Here is a 16,815-nt window from a genome sequence, read left to right as displayed (position 1 = left end):
TTGACATCAGCAAACCACTCACCCACACGACACCATACACGCTGTCTGCCATCTGCCCAGAACAGTTGAAACTGGGATTCATCCATGAAGAGCGCACTTCTCCAGCGTGCCAGTGGCTATCGAAGGTGGGCATTTGCCCACATGTCGGTTACGAAGCCAAACTGCAGTCAGGTCAAGACCCTGGTGAGGATGACAAGAATGCAGATGAGCTTCCCTGTGACAGTTTGTGCAGAAATTCTTCAGTTGTGCAAACCCACAGTTTCATCAGCTGTCCGGGTGGCTGGTCCTAGACGATCCCGCAGGTGAAGATGCCGGATGTGGAGGTCCTGGGCTGGTGTGGTTAGACGTGGTCTGCAGTTGTGAAGCCGGTTGGACGTACTGCCAAACTCTCTAAAACGATGTTGGAGGCGGCTTATGGTAGAGAAATTAACATTACATTATCTGGCAACAGCTCTGGTGGACATTCCTGCTGTCAGCATGCCAATTGCACGCTCCGTTAAAACTTCTGTGGCATTGTGTTGTGTGACAAAACTGCACATTTTAGAGTGGCCTTTTATTGTGCACCTGTGTAATGATCATGCTGTTTTAATTAGCTTATTGATATGCCACACCTGTCAGGTTGATGGATTCTCTTGGCAAAGGAGAAATGCTCACTAATAGGGATGTAAACAAATTTGAGATAAATAAGCTTTTTGTGCGTATGGCAAATTTCGAGGATCTTTTATTTCAGCTCATGAAACATGGGACCAACACTTTACATGTTGCGTTTAATATTTTTGTTCAGTATAGATTTATATAAACTACCCACTGGGCACAGACGTCAGTTCAACGTCTAGTTTTGATTTACATTTGGTTGAGTTGTCATGAAATCCATATCATTGGATTTAGGGTAAAAGTACGAAATGCCCTTACGTTGATGACTTTTTACGAATCCAATTAGTTTTCCACGTTGATTCAGTGTCATCACACAGATCTTTTCGCTTGAAATGACGTGGAAACAACATTGATTCAACCAGTTTTTGCCCAGTGGGATTGCTCTATGACAGCAAAAATCAAGTATTTGTTCAACTATTTTACCTAAGTCATTTAACAGCATTATTTTTTGTGAAACCCTTTCTTATTCATCAAAACAACCATTGGTGTGAAATGAGAGAGAATCTTGGCAGTATCAGACACCACTGTGAGGACAGCTATTTGTTGATAGAAGCACAGTGTTTATAGCAAATTCCATAGTCGCTTGACCCATGTAGCACTAATAGTTATTACTCTGATACAATATACTTGGACTTTCCCTCTGATGCTCCTCCGGTTACATAACTCTGTGCTTTCTAGCACATTTGAAAATCATTTGTCAAAATGAATGTGCACTGTAGCCTACATTTAGAAATAGGGGGGTTGAGATGAGGAAGTTTAATCTAGTTGGTGGATGGTTCTGTATTATACCACCTAGATTAACAGTATTTCCAGAACATTTAACTAAACTAGAATGGTCCTTATGTTAAGGAGAGTTCCCTCATGAATCCCCTCCACTGTTGAATAAGATCTGAAGAAAATGTTTCTTGCCTAAGCTCTTTTGAGGGTAGTTGTAGTTGACAAATAATGTTTATGCTACCTCAGACTATGCTCTTTGAAACAATGTACACTATACAGTATTCCTTGTTTTGGTGTGTGGTGTGTGTGTGTGCGTGCGTGTGTGTTATTACTGTCGGTAACACGTCTGTACCATTTTGGCTGGTGTGGGTGAGGACAGAATTTCAATGATATACACATGATTGAAACTAAATCTTGTGGGAAAACCGATCCCTGGATTTTGAGACTGCATTACAATGAGATGGAATAAAGTATTTATACAAGATCACAGCTGTGCTTTAGGTTTGATCCCTTGCCAAGAGACAGTGATGGTCTTTGACCTTGAGCCGAGAGAAGATAACGTGTTGTGAGACTAAAGATGCACGTTTCCTAACCCTAAATTAGAATAAATTGTAGATCAAACGCTTGTATATCAGTAAAGCAAAAAAGTGTGATGGCTGCCGTTTGGCTGAAATATGAATTACAGATTGTGGCTTTAATCTATCCAAAATACAGGATGTAAGGCAAAAAACATTTGTACACTTTCTACAGGCACTGTAGTGGGGTATTGACTCCATAGTACCATCCTTTCTCTCCCTCACTGCCTGGTTTCATTATCTACTTTGTGCTATTTCTTCTCAGGGACGGTGCTCACCATTTCTGTGAATCTATGCAAGTCTGGATCTGTCTGGATCTGGAGGTCCACCACTGTTGTATTGAATTTGAAGGCCTGTAGGTGTCAAGTAATAAAATGTTAACCACTAATCTTCCCAATATGCCTTGTTTTATCTGAAACATACACATCTAGATTTCCAAGGTTGTCCTATTGATTGTTTATTTCACTGTGACCATATGAACAGCTTTCTTTCCAGGTCACAGTATTTCAGTGCAATGGAACCTGATACATGTTCACAATAGAGGCCATGCATATGTGGGAGAACACTACAGTCTGGAGAGCACACTGCTCTTATCACATGGATGTCTATGTCCTCAGATGCATTGGTGTGGTCATAGAAATACATTACATTTATATTACAATGGGTGTGGTATACAGTGGGGGAAAAAAGTATTTAGTCAGCCACCTATTGTGCAAGTTCTCCCACTTAAAAATATGAGAGAGGCCTGTAATTTTCATCATAGGTACACGTCAACTATGACAGACAACATGAGGAAAAACAATCCAGAAAATCACATTGTAGGATTTTTAATGAATTTATTTGAAAATTATGGTGGAAAATAAGTATTTGGTCAATAACAAAAGTTTCTCAATACTTTGTTATATACCCTTTGATGGCAATGACACAGGTCAAACTTTTTCTGTAAGTCTTCACAAGGTTTTCACACACTGTTGCTGGTATTTTGGCCCATTCCTCCATGCAGATCTCCTCTAGAGCAGTGATGTTTTGGGGCTGTCGCTGGGCAACACAGACTTTCAACTCCCTCCAAAGATTTTCTATGGGGTTGAGATCTGGAGACTGGCTAGGCCACTCCAGGACCTTGAAATGCTTCTTACGAAGCCACTCCTTCGTTGCCCGGGCGGTGTGTTTGGGATCATTGTCATGCTGAAAGACCCAGCCACGTTTCATCTTCAATGCTCTTGCTGATGGAAGGAGGTTTTCACTCAAAATCTCACGATACATGGCCCCATTCATTCTTTCCTTTACACGGATCAGTCGTCCTGGTCCCTTTGCAGAAAAACAGCCCCAAAGCATGATGTTTCCACCCCCATGCTTCACAGTAGGTATGGTGTTCTTTGGATGCAACTCAGCATTCTTTGTCCTCCAAACACGGAGTTTAGTTTTTACCAAAAAGTTATATTTTGGTTTCATCTGACCATATGACATTCTCCCAATCCTCTTCTGGATCATCCAAATGCACTCTAGCAAACTTCAGACGGGCCTGGACATGTACTGGCTTAAGCAGGGGGACACGTCTGGCACTGCAGGATTTGAGTCCCTGGCGGCGTAGTGTGTTACTGATGGTAGGCTTCGTTACTTTGGTCCCAGCTCTCTGCAGGTCATTCACTAGGTCCCCCCGTGTGGTTCTGGGATTTTTGCTCACCGTTCTTGTGATCATTTTGACCCCACGGGGTGAGATCTTGCATGGAGCCCCAGATCGAGGGAGATTATCAGTGGTCTTGTATGTCTTCCATTTCCTAATAATTGCTCCCACAGTTGATTTCTTCAAACCAAGCTGCTTACCTATTGCAGATTCAGTCTTCCCAGCCTGGTGCAGGTCTACAATTTTGTTTCTGGTGTCCTTAGACAGCTTTTTGGTCTTGGCCATAGTGGAGTTTGGAGTGTGACTGTTTGAGGTTGTGGACAGGTGTCTTTTATACTGATAACAAGTTCAAACAGGTGCCATTAATACAGGTAACGAGTGGAGGACAGAGGAGCCTCTTAAAGAATAAGTTACAGGTCTGTGAGAGCCAGAAATCTTGCTTGTTTGTAGGTGACCAAATACTTATTTTCCACCATAATTGGCAAATAAATTCATTAAAAATCCTACAATGTGATTTTCTGGATTTGTTTTTCTCAATTTGTCTGTCATAGTTGACATGTACCTATGATGTGGGAGAACTTGCACAATTGGTGGCTGACTAAATACTTTTTTCCCCCACTGTACTTTGATGCTAAATTTAGGTACATTGGTAGATCAGATAACATACACGTGTTTAGGCTAATGGAGATTGACTTTTGCAAAAGGCGTGTCTTGTACATGACAGACAGACAAGCAGGCAAAGAGACAGATCAAATAAATCCATATAGTTCATGTTTGGAACATCTATATTATTTTAATAAACATAGAATGTCTATGATTTTCAGGGATCTTAAATGTGATTCTCCTCAGCTAAAAGATCATTTAATCATGTTTTTTAAAGGCTCAGTTCAGTCAAAAGCTAGATTTTCCTGTGTTTTATATATATATTTCCACACTATGAGGTTGGAATAATACTCTGAAATTGTGAAAATGATGATAATGCCCCTTTTCGTGTAAGAGCTGTTTGAAAAGGCCGCCTGAAATTTCAGCCTGTTGTGGTGGGATAGAATGTTGGCCTTACACGGTGAAATCACCATGCGGTAAATTAGTTAATAGACCAATAAAAAGGGGTTTCAAACCTCTCTACCAATAACAGCTACTTTTCAGTGTTCCCCTCCCCACTCAGACCACTCCCAGACAGTCCTAGAAAAATTGCTTGAGAAATTGCTCTTTCATAAGAAGCAATATTTGTTTCTATTTGACCATTTTAAATTGAAAACAATCACATTAAGGTACTTAATTGTTACCCAGAAATTATTTGATAGAGATAACTGCTGCATTGGACCTTTAAGGAAACCATCTTGAGTTATATTTAACCCAGCAGAGGGGGTTGTTATTCACAACCATGAGAGAGAGAGAGAGACACACACAATGAGAGGCCAGGAGTGGGAGAAATAATCCGTGACATACTTGGACTTGTAAGGGGGTGTGTTTTTATTTTTTTGAATTTTTTTTACCCTGTTGGTATCCCCCCCCCCCTATTCCAAGTTATAAATCCACAGACTCTGGGCTGACCAGACCCATCATCCACAGCATAGCAAAGCAGGACTAAGGGAAGTTACAGTCTAGCTCAATCAGTTCCTTACAGTTTTTTTATTCAGCCTATCCAACGCAAAAATGTATCTCACTCTGGTATGGGTATTGATACTACCAGTAACAGGTAAGCAGTGATTCTATTTCTATCATTCATGCCAACAGATTAACACTTCACAATCAATGTGACATGTCTACTGTGTGGCAGTGTCATGCATTTTAATAGGATTGTGGGTAGCCTTGGGATGTAACTGTTCAAAAAATGTCAGTGTTGTATTTAACAGTATGTACATATTTAAATGCAGCCATAGTAGGCTAAATATTATAATTACCAATAGGCTTATAACCTAGAATTGAAACTGAATTTAAAAAACGATAATGACCTCAACTTTCTTTACCCTACTTTATAGTTTTTAAATATGTTATTAATTATGAATGTGAATTGTAATTCATTGTTATTTTGCATTTCAGCATTTGCATTTCATATGGAGCTAAACCCAAAGAGTGCACTTTTGAAAGTTGGTGATAAGCACAAACTGCGATGCTCGGTGAAGGATTGCAATGAAAAGGTTACTATCTCCTGGGCTTTGCTGGAGGATAAGCCAATGTTTGTTAAAATAGTAAACTCAGGGTCGGAATCAGTGGCGATCTTTGACCCTGTGATGACAGTACATGATGACACACTTCTCTGCAAAGGCAGTTGCGGAGCATTGACCAAACAACACCGTGCGGTTGTCAAAGTATACTGTAAGTCCATTCAACTTAATTCAGAATAAGCCATCATCAGCCATTGTTATAAGCCAATATAAAATGCCTATAAATGCTTATAAGTTCTTTATTGATTACTATAAATATTCTGAATGCTTATGAATTGTAATACTTATCATGCTTATGAATGCTTATACAGTGGGGAGAACAAGTATTTGATACACTGCCGATTTTGCAGGTTTTCCTACTTACAAAGCATGTAGAGGTCTGTAATTTTTATCATAGGTACACATCAACTATGAGAGACGGAATCTAAAACAAAAATCCAGAAAATCACATTGTATGATTTTTAAGTAATTAATTTGCATTTTATTGCATGACATAAGTATTTGATCACCTACCAACCAGTAAGAATTCCGGCTCTCACAGACCTGTTAGTTTTTCTTTAAGAAGCCCTCCTGTTCTCCACTCATTACCTGTATTAACTGCACCTGTTTGAACTCGTTACCTGTATAAAAGACACCTGTCCACACACTCAATCAAACAGACTCCAACCTCTCCACAATGGCCAAGAACAGAGAGCTGTGTAAGGACATCAGGGATACAATTGTAGACCTGCACAAGGCTGGGATGGGCTACAGGACAATAGGCAAGCAGCTTGGTGAGAAGGCAACAACTGTTGGCACAATTATTAGAAAATGGAAGAAGTTCAAGATGACGGTCAATCACCCTCGGTCTGGGGCTCCATGCACGATCTCACCTCGTGGGGCATCAATGATCATGAGGAAGGTGAGGGATCAGCCCAGAACTACACGGCAGGACCTGGTCAATGACCTGAAGAGAGCTGGGACCACAGTCTCAAAGAAAACCATTAGTAACACACTACGCCGTCATGGATTAAAATCCTGCAGCGCACGCAAGGTCCCCCTGCTCAAGCCAGCGCATGTCCAGGCCCGTCTGAAGTTTGCCAATGACCATCTGGATGATCCAGAGGAGGAATTGGAGAAGGTCATGTGGGCTGATGAGACAAAAATATAGCTTTTTGGTCTAAACTCCACTCGCTGTGTTTGGAGGAAGAAGAAGGATGAGTACAACCCCAAGAACACCATCCCAACCATGAAGCATGGAGGTGGAAACATCATTCTTTGGGGATGCTTTTCTGCAAAGGGGACAGGACGACTGCACCGTATTGAGGGGAGGATGGATGGGGCCATGTATCGCGAGATCTTGGCCAACAACCTCCTTCCCTCAGTAAGAGCATTGAAGATTGGTCAATGCTGGGTCTTCCAGCATGACAACGACCCGAAACACACAGCCAGGGCAACTAAGGAGTGGCTCCATAAGAAGCATCTCAAGGTCCTGGAGTGGCCGAGCCAGTCTCCAGACCTAAACCCAATAGAAAATCTTTGGAGGGAGCTGAAAGTCCGTATTGCCCAGCGACAGCCCCGAAACCTGAAGGATCTGGAGAAGGTCTGTATGGAGGAGTGGGCCAAAATCCCTGCTGCAGTGTGTGCAAACCTGGTCAAGACCTACAGGAAACGTATGATCTCTGTAATTGCAAACAAAGGTTTCTGTACCAAATATTAAGTTCTGCTTTTCTGATGTATCAAATACTTATGTCCTGCAATAAAATGCAAATGAATTACTTAAAAATCATACAATGTGATTTTCTGGATTTTTATTTTAGATTCTGTCTCTCACAGTTGAAATGTACCTATGAAAAAATTACAGACCTCTACATGCTTTGTAAGTAGGAAAACCTGCAAAATCGGCAGTGTATCAAATACTTGTTCTCCCCACTGTACATGAAATACTAATTTATTAATACATTGTTTACTAATGCTTTAATAACCATGCAACATATTATCAAGTAATACCCTTAATTAAATCAGTCCAATTGAATCAGTTTTAAATATACATGTTTAAGGTAGGCCTTTGAATTTCAATTTCAATTTTTTGCTGCATTCCCTAACATAGTAATTTGATATTCCAGCATTTCCACAGTACCCTGTCATATTAGGCATTGACCGACTTCTGTTGGGCCAGACCAACACTCTGACATGTAAGGTGATAGGCGCTTATCCTGTAGAGCAGCTGAGGCTTGAGTGGCTGCGAGGAGACAGCTTGCTCCAGACAGATGCAGAGTCTGTTGTGTCCACCTACACATTCACACCCACCCCCGAGGACAAAGAGGCAAGCATCACATGCAGAGCCACTCACGATCAGGCTGGTGTACCTGATGATGAGAAGACCAAGGAAACCTCTGTTTCCCTCACAGTGCTTTGTAAGTTACTACTGCAGCATAACTGTTAGGCAAAGGGAAGTTGCTAGTGATAGATTGAAGGTTGACATTTATATGATTAATATGAAATTGCCCATGTAAGCACTGATCTTAGTCAGTGTGGTTTATGCAGTTATTCTGCCACGACTGAATTTCATCCATAGTTCACAATTGAGGCCTACAACAACAACATAAAGATTAATTTTTTTCTTCAGATGCGCCACAGATTACGTCAATATCTGAGCTGACTGTTGTGAGAGTTGGCTCCAGTCCCACATTGTTGTGCCATGCTGAAGGGAACCCCAGACCAGAGATACAGTGGACGGCCATTGGTCCGCATGGACAGGCTGTCATAGTGGGGCAGAGCGAGGAGCTTGTCCTTACAGAGATGACACTGGTGGATTCTGGTCAATATGATTGTGTGGCAAGCAACACCATTGGAAACATCACAGCCAGCGTGAACGTCATTGTTCAAAGTAGGATAATAACTACCTGCATTTCTGAAAATGAATTTCTCCTTAGTCTTGTATTTTGGATAAGTTCTGTTTGGTGTCACTCTATGATAGTGTAATAGTAAGGAGTAATCTTTATAGCTTTGTCTAAAAAGTATCTTTGGGGGAGCAATCTCAATAAAAACAACCTCTTAAATAGCGAGCTAAACTTCTGTCTTATGTTATCTATCCTTGATCACGTTCCCCTCTGGCAGCTCCCCCAATGAACACCTCCATCAAAGTAAGCCCAGCCAGTAAGGTGAAGGAAGGGGAGAATGTGACGGTGTCCTGCCTGTCAGACGGAGCTCCGGTGGGACGGATGGTGCTGAGGAGACTGTCTGAGGACCAGGATGTAGCTCTCCAGTCCAGCAACGGCTCCTCCACCTCCTTCACCCTCTCCTCTGCCCTGCTAGCAGACTCTGCTCTCTACCAGTGTGAGGCCTTTAATGAGCACGGCAGCCAGAAAGTCAGCACCTTGCTCTCCGTTGAAGGTGAGATTTTTTTAAATGTACATTTGGGAACATAACGTTGTAAGTTGACCTTATGCTTTGTGCAGTAGTTACTATAACTACTTTGGGAACCAAATTAGAATTACAAAATTGCAGCATTCTACATAAAACAATGGCAGGATTCTAATAATGGAAACTGGAAAAATTATGTTTCAGAATAGTTGCCAGTATAGTTAAAGTTTATTACATGTAGGCCTAATTACACCCATGTAACGGCATAATATATTTAAATGTAAAGTATAACCTAAATCTGTACTGTTGTTCTGCAAATATACTCCTTCAGTTGAACTATAACAATGTACAAAAGCATGTAAGAGGCATGTCCTGATGAAAAGGGAAAATGTGTCTTAGTAAACGTATTGAAACGCAATTTCTCTGGGGAGCAAACTGAGTGTTGAGTCACTAAGCCATTAGGTTCTTCTCTGTGTACAAGAGCCCTAGAAAAGTGGCATAGCAGATAGCAGAAATAGTACATGTTCTGTTCACATGCATACAGACTTTTGAGAGACTCTCCAATGTGGATTGCTATTATTTTTACTCTGTGTGTGTTTCCCACCTCCAGGTAAGATGAGATGAGTGGGTTTAAATACAGGAGCTACTCAGAGTAATAATTAAAACCATTACTGTGAGTAGATGATGATGATGATCATGTGGAGTAGAGGGATCTGGCGAAATGTTCATTGTTTTACCGAACAGTTGATTTCTATAATGATACCTGCCTTTGTGATGTAGCTTTACTCTTTTTAATATACTCTTAACTTTGCTTCGTTTTTTCTGTTGTGGATTAAGTTGTGGCTAGATTTGATTTCGCTAAGAGATTTTCTTGCGGAATAGTGGATTGATTTGAATTGAATTGAATTAACTGAACTGAATTTAACTGAAACGAAGCAGAATCCAATTGAACTTGATTTCTATTGAACTGAATAGAGCGTAGAAACAGAGACGTCATCTATCCTCTCTCCTGTGGTTCTTTTCTCTCAGCGTATCCCCTGGAGGTGGAGATGGAATCGGGGGTGACGGCTGAGATGGGATCAAACCTGGTGCTCTCCTGCCGGGCTTCGGGCTGTCCCCAGCCAGCCTTCTCCTGGAGGAGCATGCTGGACATGCCCGTCCACAGCCACGCACACAACCAGGACTCCCTCTCCCAGCTCCACCTGAACCCACTTGGGCTGGCCCACGAGCAAGCCTACACCTGTGAGGCCAAGTGTGGCTCTGTCATCAAGGCCAAGCAATCAGAGGTCAAGGTCTTCTGTGAGTAAAGATGGCTTGGCTTGGTTTAGTTCAATGCATTTACTTTGAGTTTGTATGTTATGAGAAGAAAGAAAGAAATGTGCTTAGAAATAAATAAAATAAAGGTGCTTGTCATTGGCCATCTTTTACAGAAGTCCAATGCCAGTTTGATATAATTTATTCAATTTTGTTTGGAAATGTCCAGATGAAAACAAAGTTAGTTGGGGTTGTCTGTAATTTGCCTTACACTTGTTCAGTGGTACAAAGGCGTGGCACATTACATTCTATAGGTTTATGTTGATATAGCAACTGTTTTGCTCAGTGTGGGGGAATGCTTAGGTTCACGTCACTGACTTGGAATGAGTACAGTGACACTTTGTAGGAGGTTAGAAGAATAATCCTTCTCTTATGAAAATAAACGTAAGACTTAAAGTATGAATGATCACCCTAAACCATGCTGCTTTTCCACACAACATGGGCAGAAGTCCAGTTTGCTTTTGCCGGAATGCACTGGTATAAATAGTCTGGTTCAATGTGGGAGAAAGATCAACATAAAGTGAAGAATTGTCATATTTCCCGTATGTGAAATGTAGAGTTTCGCAGAAGCATTGTCATTGTATTAAAGGGGGTTAAGTGTTAATGCATTCTAGTTCATTGACTCACATGATTCTATCGGAAGGGCTGTTTCACAAGTTGTGTTGATTAATGCCTCCCTTACTGGCAGTCTTTTTAAAAGTCTGCTATATTATGGAAATGTGTCAGGTCCCCATGTCGGCACGTCACGATCTGAAACACCGCATCTTTAAACCTCTGAAGTGAAGAGTCTACCCTTTAACATGACTGACTAACTCGCTCACAGCTCTATCTGGTCTCATGTTCTTTTAGTCAAATATTGATATTTTCATCTACCCATTTCTCTCTCCTCCCCCAGCATTCCCCTCGGACCCTATCATCGAGAACCCTGGACCCTTTCTGGAAGACGGGAAGGCCACCTTGTATTGTTCTGTAGTCGATGTCTACCCAGCCAGTCACTTGCAGATCCAATGGCTCGATGGGGAAACTGAGCTACACTCCGAGGTGGGTCAGTACTCCAGTGAGCTCCAGAATGTGACATCAACGCTATCTTTTTCGGTGGAACCGGAGGATCAGGGGAGACGGATCACCTGCAGAGTCGGTCTTCAGATGGACGTAGTCCCTCAGAGTCGGAGAGAGAGGCAGGCGGTGACTGTACTGGAGCTCCACTGTGAGTGGTTTTACAGATTATTGAAGTCTAACTCAAATCATGAATTTTTTATGGCCTTGGCCAATGGAGTGGATAAGTATTGTGATGATCCTAGAGAGCCACAGGGTGGTGCAGGCCTTTGTTCGACCCCAGCATTATAACACACCTGATCCACTCATTGGGTTCTGAATGGAGGACCATGAACAGTTGATTGCTTGAATCACTTGCGTTTACCCTGGGCTGTCCACCCACTGCCCTTGGTGCTTTAAATTTAGGGAATCTGTCATGCCGAACTTCAGTCCTTGAGGTGTTAATGGCGGTTGTGTAGTGCGAGTTTATGACCTTATAACCTATATGTGTGTTTATAAACCTAAACTAAGTCTGATGTTTGCTGTGCAGATGCGCCCAGGGGAACCACCATCACAGTGAGCCCAGCCAGTGAGGTAAAGGAAGGGGAGAGCGTGACGGTGTCCTGCCTGTCAGACGGGGCTCCGGTGGGATGGATGGTGCTGAGGAGACTCTCTGAGGACCAGGATGTAAAGCTCCAGTCCAGCAACGGCTCCTCCACCTCCTTCACCCTCTCCTCTGCCCTGCTAGCAGACTCTGCTCTCTACCAGTGTGAGGCCTTTAATGAGCACGGCAGCCAGAGAGCTAGCACAAACATTACAGTCAGAGGTGGGTGCCAGGCTTCAAGCAACCACACACCACATTCTTCTTTTATTTCACTAAAACACATTCGTACTGACAACAACAGGAAACTTTGCCTAACCCCAGTTTGTTTTTTTGGTTCTTCAATTAAGTTACTGTTCTCTACACCGGTAATGTAATGTTGTATTTCGCACTATAACTGCACTGCACCATATTCATATTTGTTTTTCATTTGTTGTCTCAAGGCAGTGTCAAGTGTCTTCCCTCAGTATTCAAGTGTGTTCTATTTATCTTTTGTCCAGCACCTCCTAGGAATACAACAGTCCTGGTCTATCCATCCACTGAGGTTCAGGAGGGCCAAAATGTCACCGTATGCTGTCGCTCTGTTAGTTTCCCCCCACCTGTTGTGGTTTTGAGAAAACTGGACAATGGCACAAAGCTCTACTCCTCAGATGGGAACTTCCTGCTGGTGAACCTTACGCCCAACGATACAGGCCTATACCAGGTGAATGTCACCAATGACCTGGGTTACGAGACTGAGATCTTCAGCATCAACGTCATGGGTGAGTGAGACGGTTCAGTGTAGAGAGCTCTTTATTTCCCTTCACCGCAAATATAAAATATAATTCACAATAGAACCAATTACTTGAAAATACTTTGAACCCCATGTTTAACTGAGAAATTGGAAACAGAGAGAACGGAGATATCTCTATCTCCTCAAAACAAACAACAGTGGAATTTGAGAACAGTGAAGCTTTAAAAAGTCAAGAAAATTCCATCCACCCATAACAAACACCGGTGTCATTTGAGAGGACTCGAAAGCTGTAAAAACATAAAATTCAATTTTTGGCCAATCTGCCTCGTCCTCACTGTCTCCCTGTTCTTCCCCTCTTCCCTTCGCCTCCAGAGAAGCACTACAGTCCTTCAACCGACTGGAACCAGATACTCATTCCTGCTGTCTGCGTGGGTATCATGGTGACCACCACAGTCCTAGTCCTGGACTACCTGAGGAGAGCCAGGAGGAAGGGCTTCTATGAGCTGGCCAAGTGTAAGCCCGGCACTGCATAAACTAGAGGAGTCTAAAACCTGCGGCCCGGGAGCCCGATTGCGGTCCCCACTTGTGCTACCAACATGAACATGTACTGTCCAAAAATGGTTCCTCAGACTAAATTACTTTGACGCTCCTGGTGTAAAGACATACCAAGGGACAGACTCACCTGGAGTGGACTCCTTGCCTGAGAGGGTACAGACGAGAGGCTCGCTCCTTGTCCCGTGTCCAGGTCTTTGGCCGTGTCTAGACTTGACAGTTCATGCAGCTTTAGTATTCTGATCATAGAGTTCTGATCATGGAATTCCGAACGTGTCATGGGTCTACACCTACATTTTAAATGTGTCTACCGTGTCCACAGTGTGTCCGGATTCCCTTTTCCCGCGCTATATTCAAATGCCAGTATGCATTCTAAAAACGGTGGAATAGGCAAAATATGATAATAACACAACAACAACAAGTTTTTCTAAATATTAGCTAGCTAGCATTTATGAGGCCAGCAAACATGTTCCTCACACGCTAGGAATGTATTTCCTACAACGTTATAATGAAAAGGTGCCTCTAGATCTGAACACAATCAGACCACAAAGCAAATTTTGTGCGTCTAGACCCATCTTTTCAATGGGATTTTCGTATTCTGATAGCAGAAGTCGCATGTAAGTGTCAAGTGAAGACACGACCTCAGTCAAGGACAGAGGACTTATGACCTTCGGATGTTACTAGAATAGGGAAAGAAATAGAGAAGCACCTTTGTGGTTGGATGTGTGGATTTCTGGATATGTGTGTATGTGGGAACCATTGACTTGGTGTGTATGTTTGTTTTTTACGGTGTATATCCGTTGGACCTTAGGTTCCCATTTCTATAGAAACCTACTATAATTTTCTCCTTCATAATTTCTTGGCAGCTTTCATTAAACCCGTTGATGTCTAAGTGACATAACAGTAGGATGAATGCAATATGTTACATTTCTTCAAACTAAATCATACAATTTGAAATTAGCAGTGATATGAAGTTGAACTTAAACAAGTTAATACAATGTATTGACATTGTATATACAGTATGAACTTTGCTATATCAGTATGATATGTGTCAGAAACGACACAATGGTTTCCCAAGGAAAGGAAAATACAGTGTTGTGGTAATATGTAATACAATATGAAAGCAAGACATATTTGCCTCATTGTTTTGTCTTATAAGACTATTATATAGGTCTCTAATGTGGGCTAAACTTATTAGAAGTGTTTGGATGTGTGGAGAGGTTGCAATGTGTGTGCTGTATTTTTGTTCCCCACCATTTACTTAATGTTTGTGGGATATGAGAGCCGGTTTGGTACGTGTTTTAAAGGAGCTGTTGTTTTTTAATCAAAGCCTGTATATAACTTTATTTCTTATGTTTATGACTGTTCGTAGTCACTTTTGAAAGCGGTGAAAAGTTTTTCCCTATTTTATGTGAATTGTGTTTGAATTGTAAGTTTGTTTCATTATTAATAAATATTTATTTCCATAACTAAAAGCTGTTAATTGAAATAGGAGCTTTGTGTTTTGGGGTCTCCCGTTGCAGTGGGGAAAGCCAGGGAAAGTGAAGACAATTATCGGGGGCTTTTGTGTGAGTCAGCATGTTCAGCGTGACTCACAAGTCAAATTTCACTTTCAGTTCCTGGAAGTAGTGCTATGAGTGTTGGACATGTTAGAGCAAAACTCCCTTTCCTCAATTTTGTGATTGGCTCCACTCTTACAATCCAAGGGGAGGATGGAGAAGGGCAAATAGATAGGAAACATTGACATTCAAGTCAGTAACAGATTGATCAAGGTTATATACCTTGTGCATGCTGGTTGTGGAAAAAAGCATGTTTGACTATGAACTCAAATCTGTCTTAACCAATGTACTGAATAGACCACAGCTTTCGGGAAAAACTCAACCTCGTTTAATTATAGTATCTATTCTTTACAGGGAACATTGAGCTTCTAAATTACATAGTGAAAAGCTAATGAAAAGAGCCCATTTGGCTTACGCAATCAGATTGCAAGTTCAGAGAGTCCTAGGTATGTGTTCAATTTCACGCCTTAAAGATGCACTCTCGAACGTTTGTATAATTTCAGCCAGTAGTTTTGAAAGTGGTGCTCACGTGCCAAAAGTGGTCCTCGTTTTTTGTGTACTATGTCATCAAATTGTGTACTACGTCATCCATTTCGTCTGATATGTTACGTCCTGCAAATTATTATTTATGTGGTTTTATTTGCAATTCGTATGGTATGTTATGAATCAAATTTGTACTATATGTTAAAATAAATGTTTGCTTAAGATCCTGGAGTGCATCTTTAAGTATTGAATTCAAAATAAAATAAATCGTAAAGATGAAAAATAAAGTTACAATTGTAAAAAATAATATTTTTGAGGAAAAGTGAAAATATTTATATAAAAAAAAGGAAAGCAAAATGTGTAGAATTGTAAACAAAAACAGTGATATCAAAAGCAAACAATTATTTTAAAGCGAGAGAGAAATTAATTTAAAAGCAAGAAGAAATTATTTGAAAACTAATGGAAAAATAGCTTTTAGTTAAACTTTTCCAACAACCAACCCTATTGAATCAATTTTGGCTACGCTCTTGCCTGCAGTTGCTACCTTTGGTTAGGTTACTCGTACAATATGTTAAGAATTTAAGTTAAGAAAAGTTACAAATATAATCCAGAGGACTCGCGCAAGAGTGTCGTCGTGTCATCATGGTAGATATATACGAGTCCCTGGTCTAAATACAATGATGTAGCTAACTGGAGACATTCGTCATGGGACTAAAATCACAATGGCCTATTTGGGCGTGACAAGCAGTTGGTTTACTAAAAACATGCGGGCAAACCTTTCACTACGGCTGGCAGTGGCTAGCTACAGGCTTGCAGCCTTGTGATGCATTCCATTTGGCTAGCTAGTCAGACAACAAGATACAAATTGTCACAGGTCTATAATGAACGGATATTAGAAGTGTACAGTCTGAAATTATTGACACTCTTGATAAAGATGAGCATTAATTAAACTGTATAAAATAAATAATTAAAAACGTAGCTATATTGTATGTTCCAAACATTTTTGAAATTATATTACTTTATACTGATACAATTGCTCAGAGAAAGAGATTTAGTCAGGGGTCAAAATTATTGACACCCCTGTTTTCAATACCTTTTAATACCTCACCTTGCAAGGATAACAGCACTGAGACATCTATGAGTTGGTGGGATCTTAGACCATTCCTCCATACAGAATCCTTCCAGATCCTTGATATCCTTCATCTGTGCTTATGGACTGCCCTCTTCAATCCAATCCACAGGTTTTCAATGGGTTTCAAGTCCGGAGACTGAGATGACCATTGTAAAACCATTTATTTGTGGATTTTGATTTGTGCTTGGGGTTATTGTCTTGCTGGAAGATCCACTTGCAGCCAAGTTTCAACCTCCTGTCAGAGGCAACCAGGTTTTTGGCTAAAATGTTCTAGTACTTGGTCAAATTAATGATTCCGTTGACATTAACAAGGGCCCCAGGAC

At 41.2% G+C, this 16,815-nt stretch overlaps 2 protein-coding genes across 2 annotated transcripts in view; both read left to right on the top strand.

Moving 5' to 3' along the window:
- Positions 1-2,320, top strand: part of LOC121533694 (dual specificity protein phosphatase CDC14AB) — a 74,523-nt gene extending 72,203 nt beyond the window's left edge. The window contains exon 15 of the mRNA XM_041839846.1: positions 2,212-2,320. Within this exon, the coding sequence (XP_041695780.1) occupies positions 2,212-2,305 (94 nt within the window). The 3' untranslated portion in view covers positions 2,306-2,320. The remainder of the gene's footprint in view (positions 1-2,211) is intronic.
- A 2,804-nt stretch (positions 2,321-5,124) lies between these two features.
- LOC121533696 (vascular cell adhesion protein 1-like) lies at positions 5,125-15,584 on the top strand. Its single transcript, XM_041839850.1, is given in 11 exon segments — positions 5,125-5,269; positions 5,614-5,889; positions 7,844-8,134; positions 8,347-8,607; positions 8,838-9,113; positions 10,113-10,382; positions 11,293-11,604; positions 11,983-12,258; positions 12,534-12,635; positions 12,638-12,794; positions 13,139-15,584. Coding segments are annotated over 10 exon segments (2,223 nt in total). The 5' UTR covers positions 5,125-5,226; the 3' UTR covers positions 12,754-12,794; positions 13,139-15,584.
- The last annotated feature ends 1,231 nt before the right edge of the window (positions 15,585-16,815 follow it).

Source organism: Coregonus clupeaformis, chromosome 20, assembly GCF_020615455.1.
Source record: "Coregonus clupeaformis isolate EN_2021a chromosome 20, ASM2061545v1, whole genome shotgun sequence".
NCBI lineage: Eukaryota > Metazoa > Chordata > Actinopteri > Salmoniformes > Salmonidae > Coregonus > Coregonus clupeaformis.
This window is presented reverse-complemented; position numbering and strand designations above follow the sequence as displayed.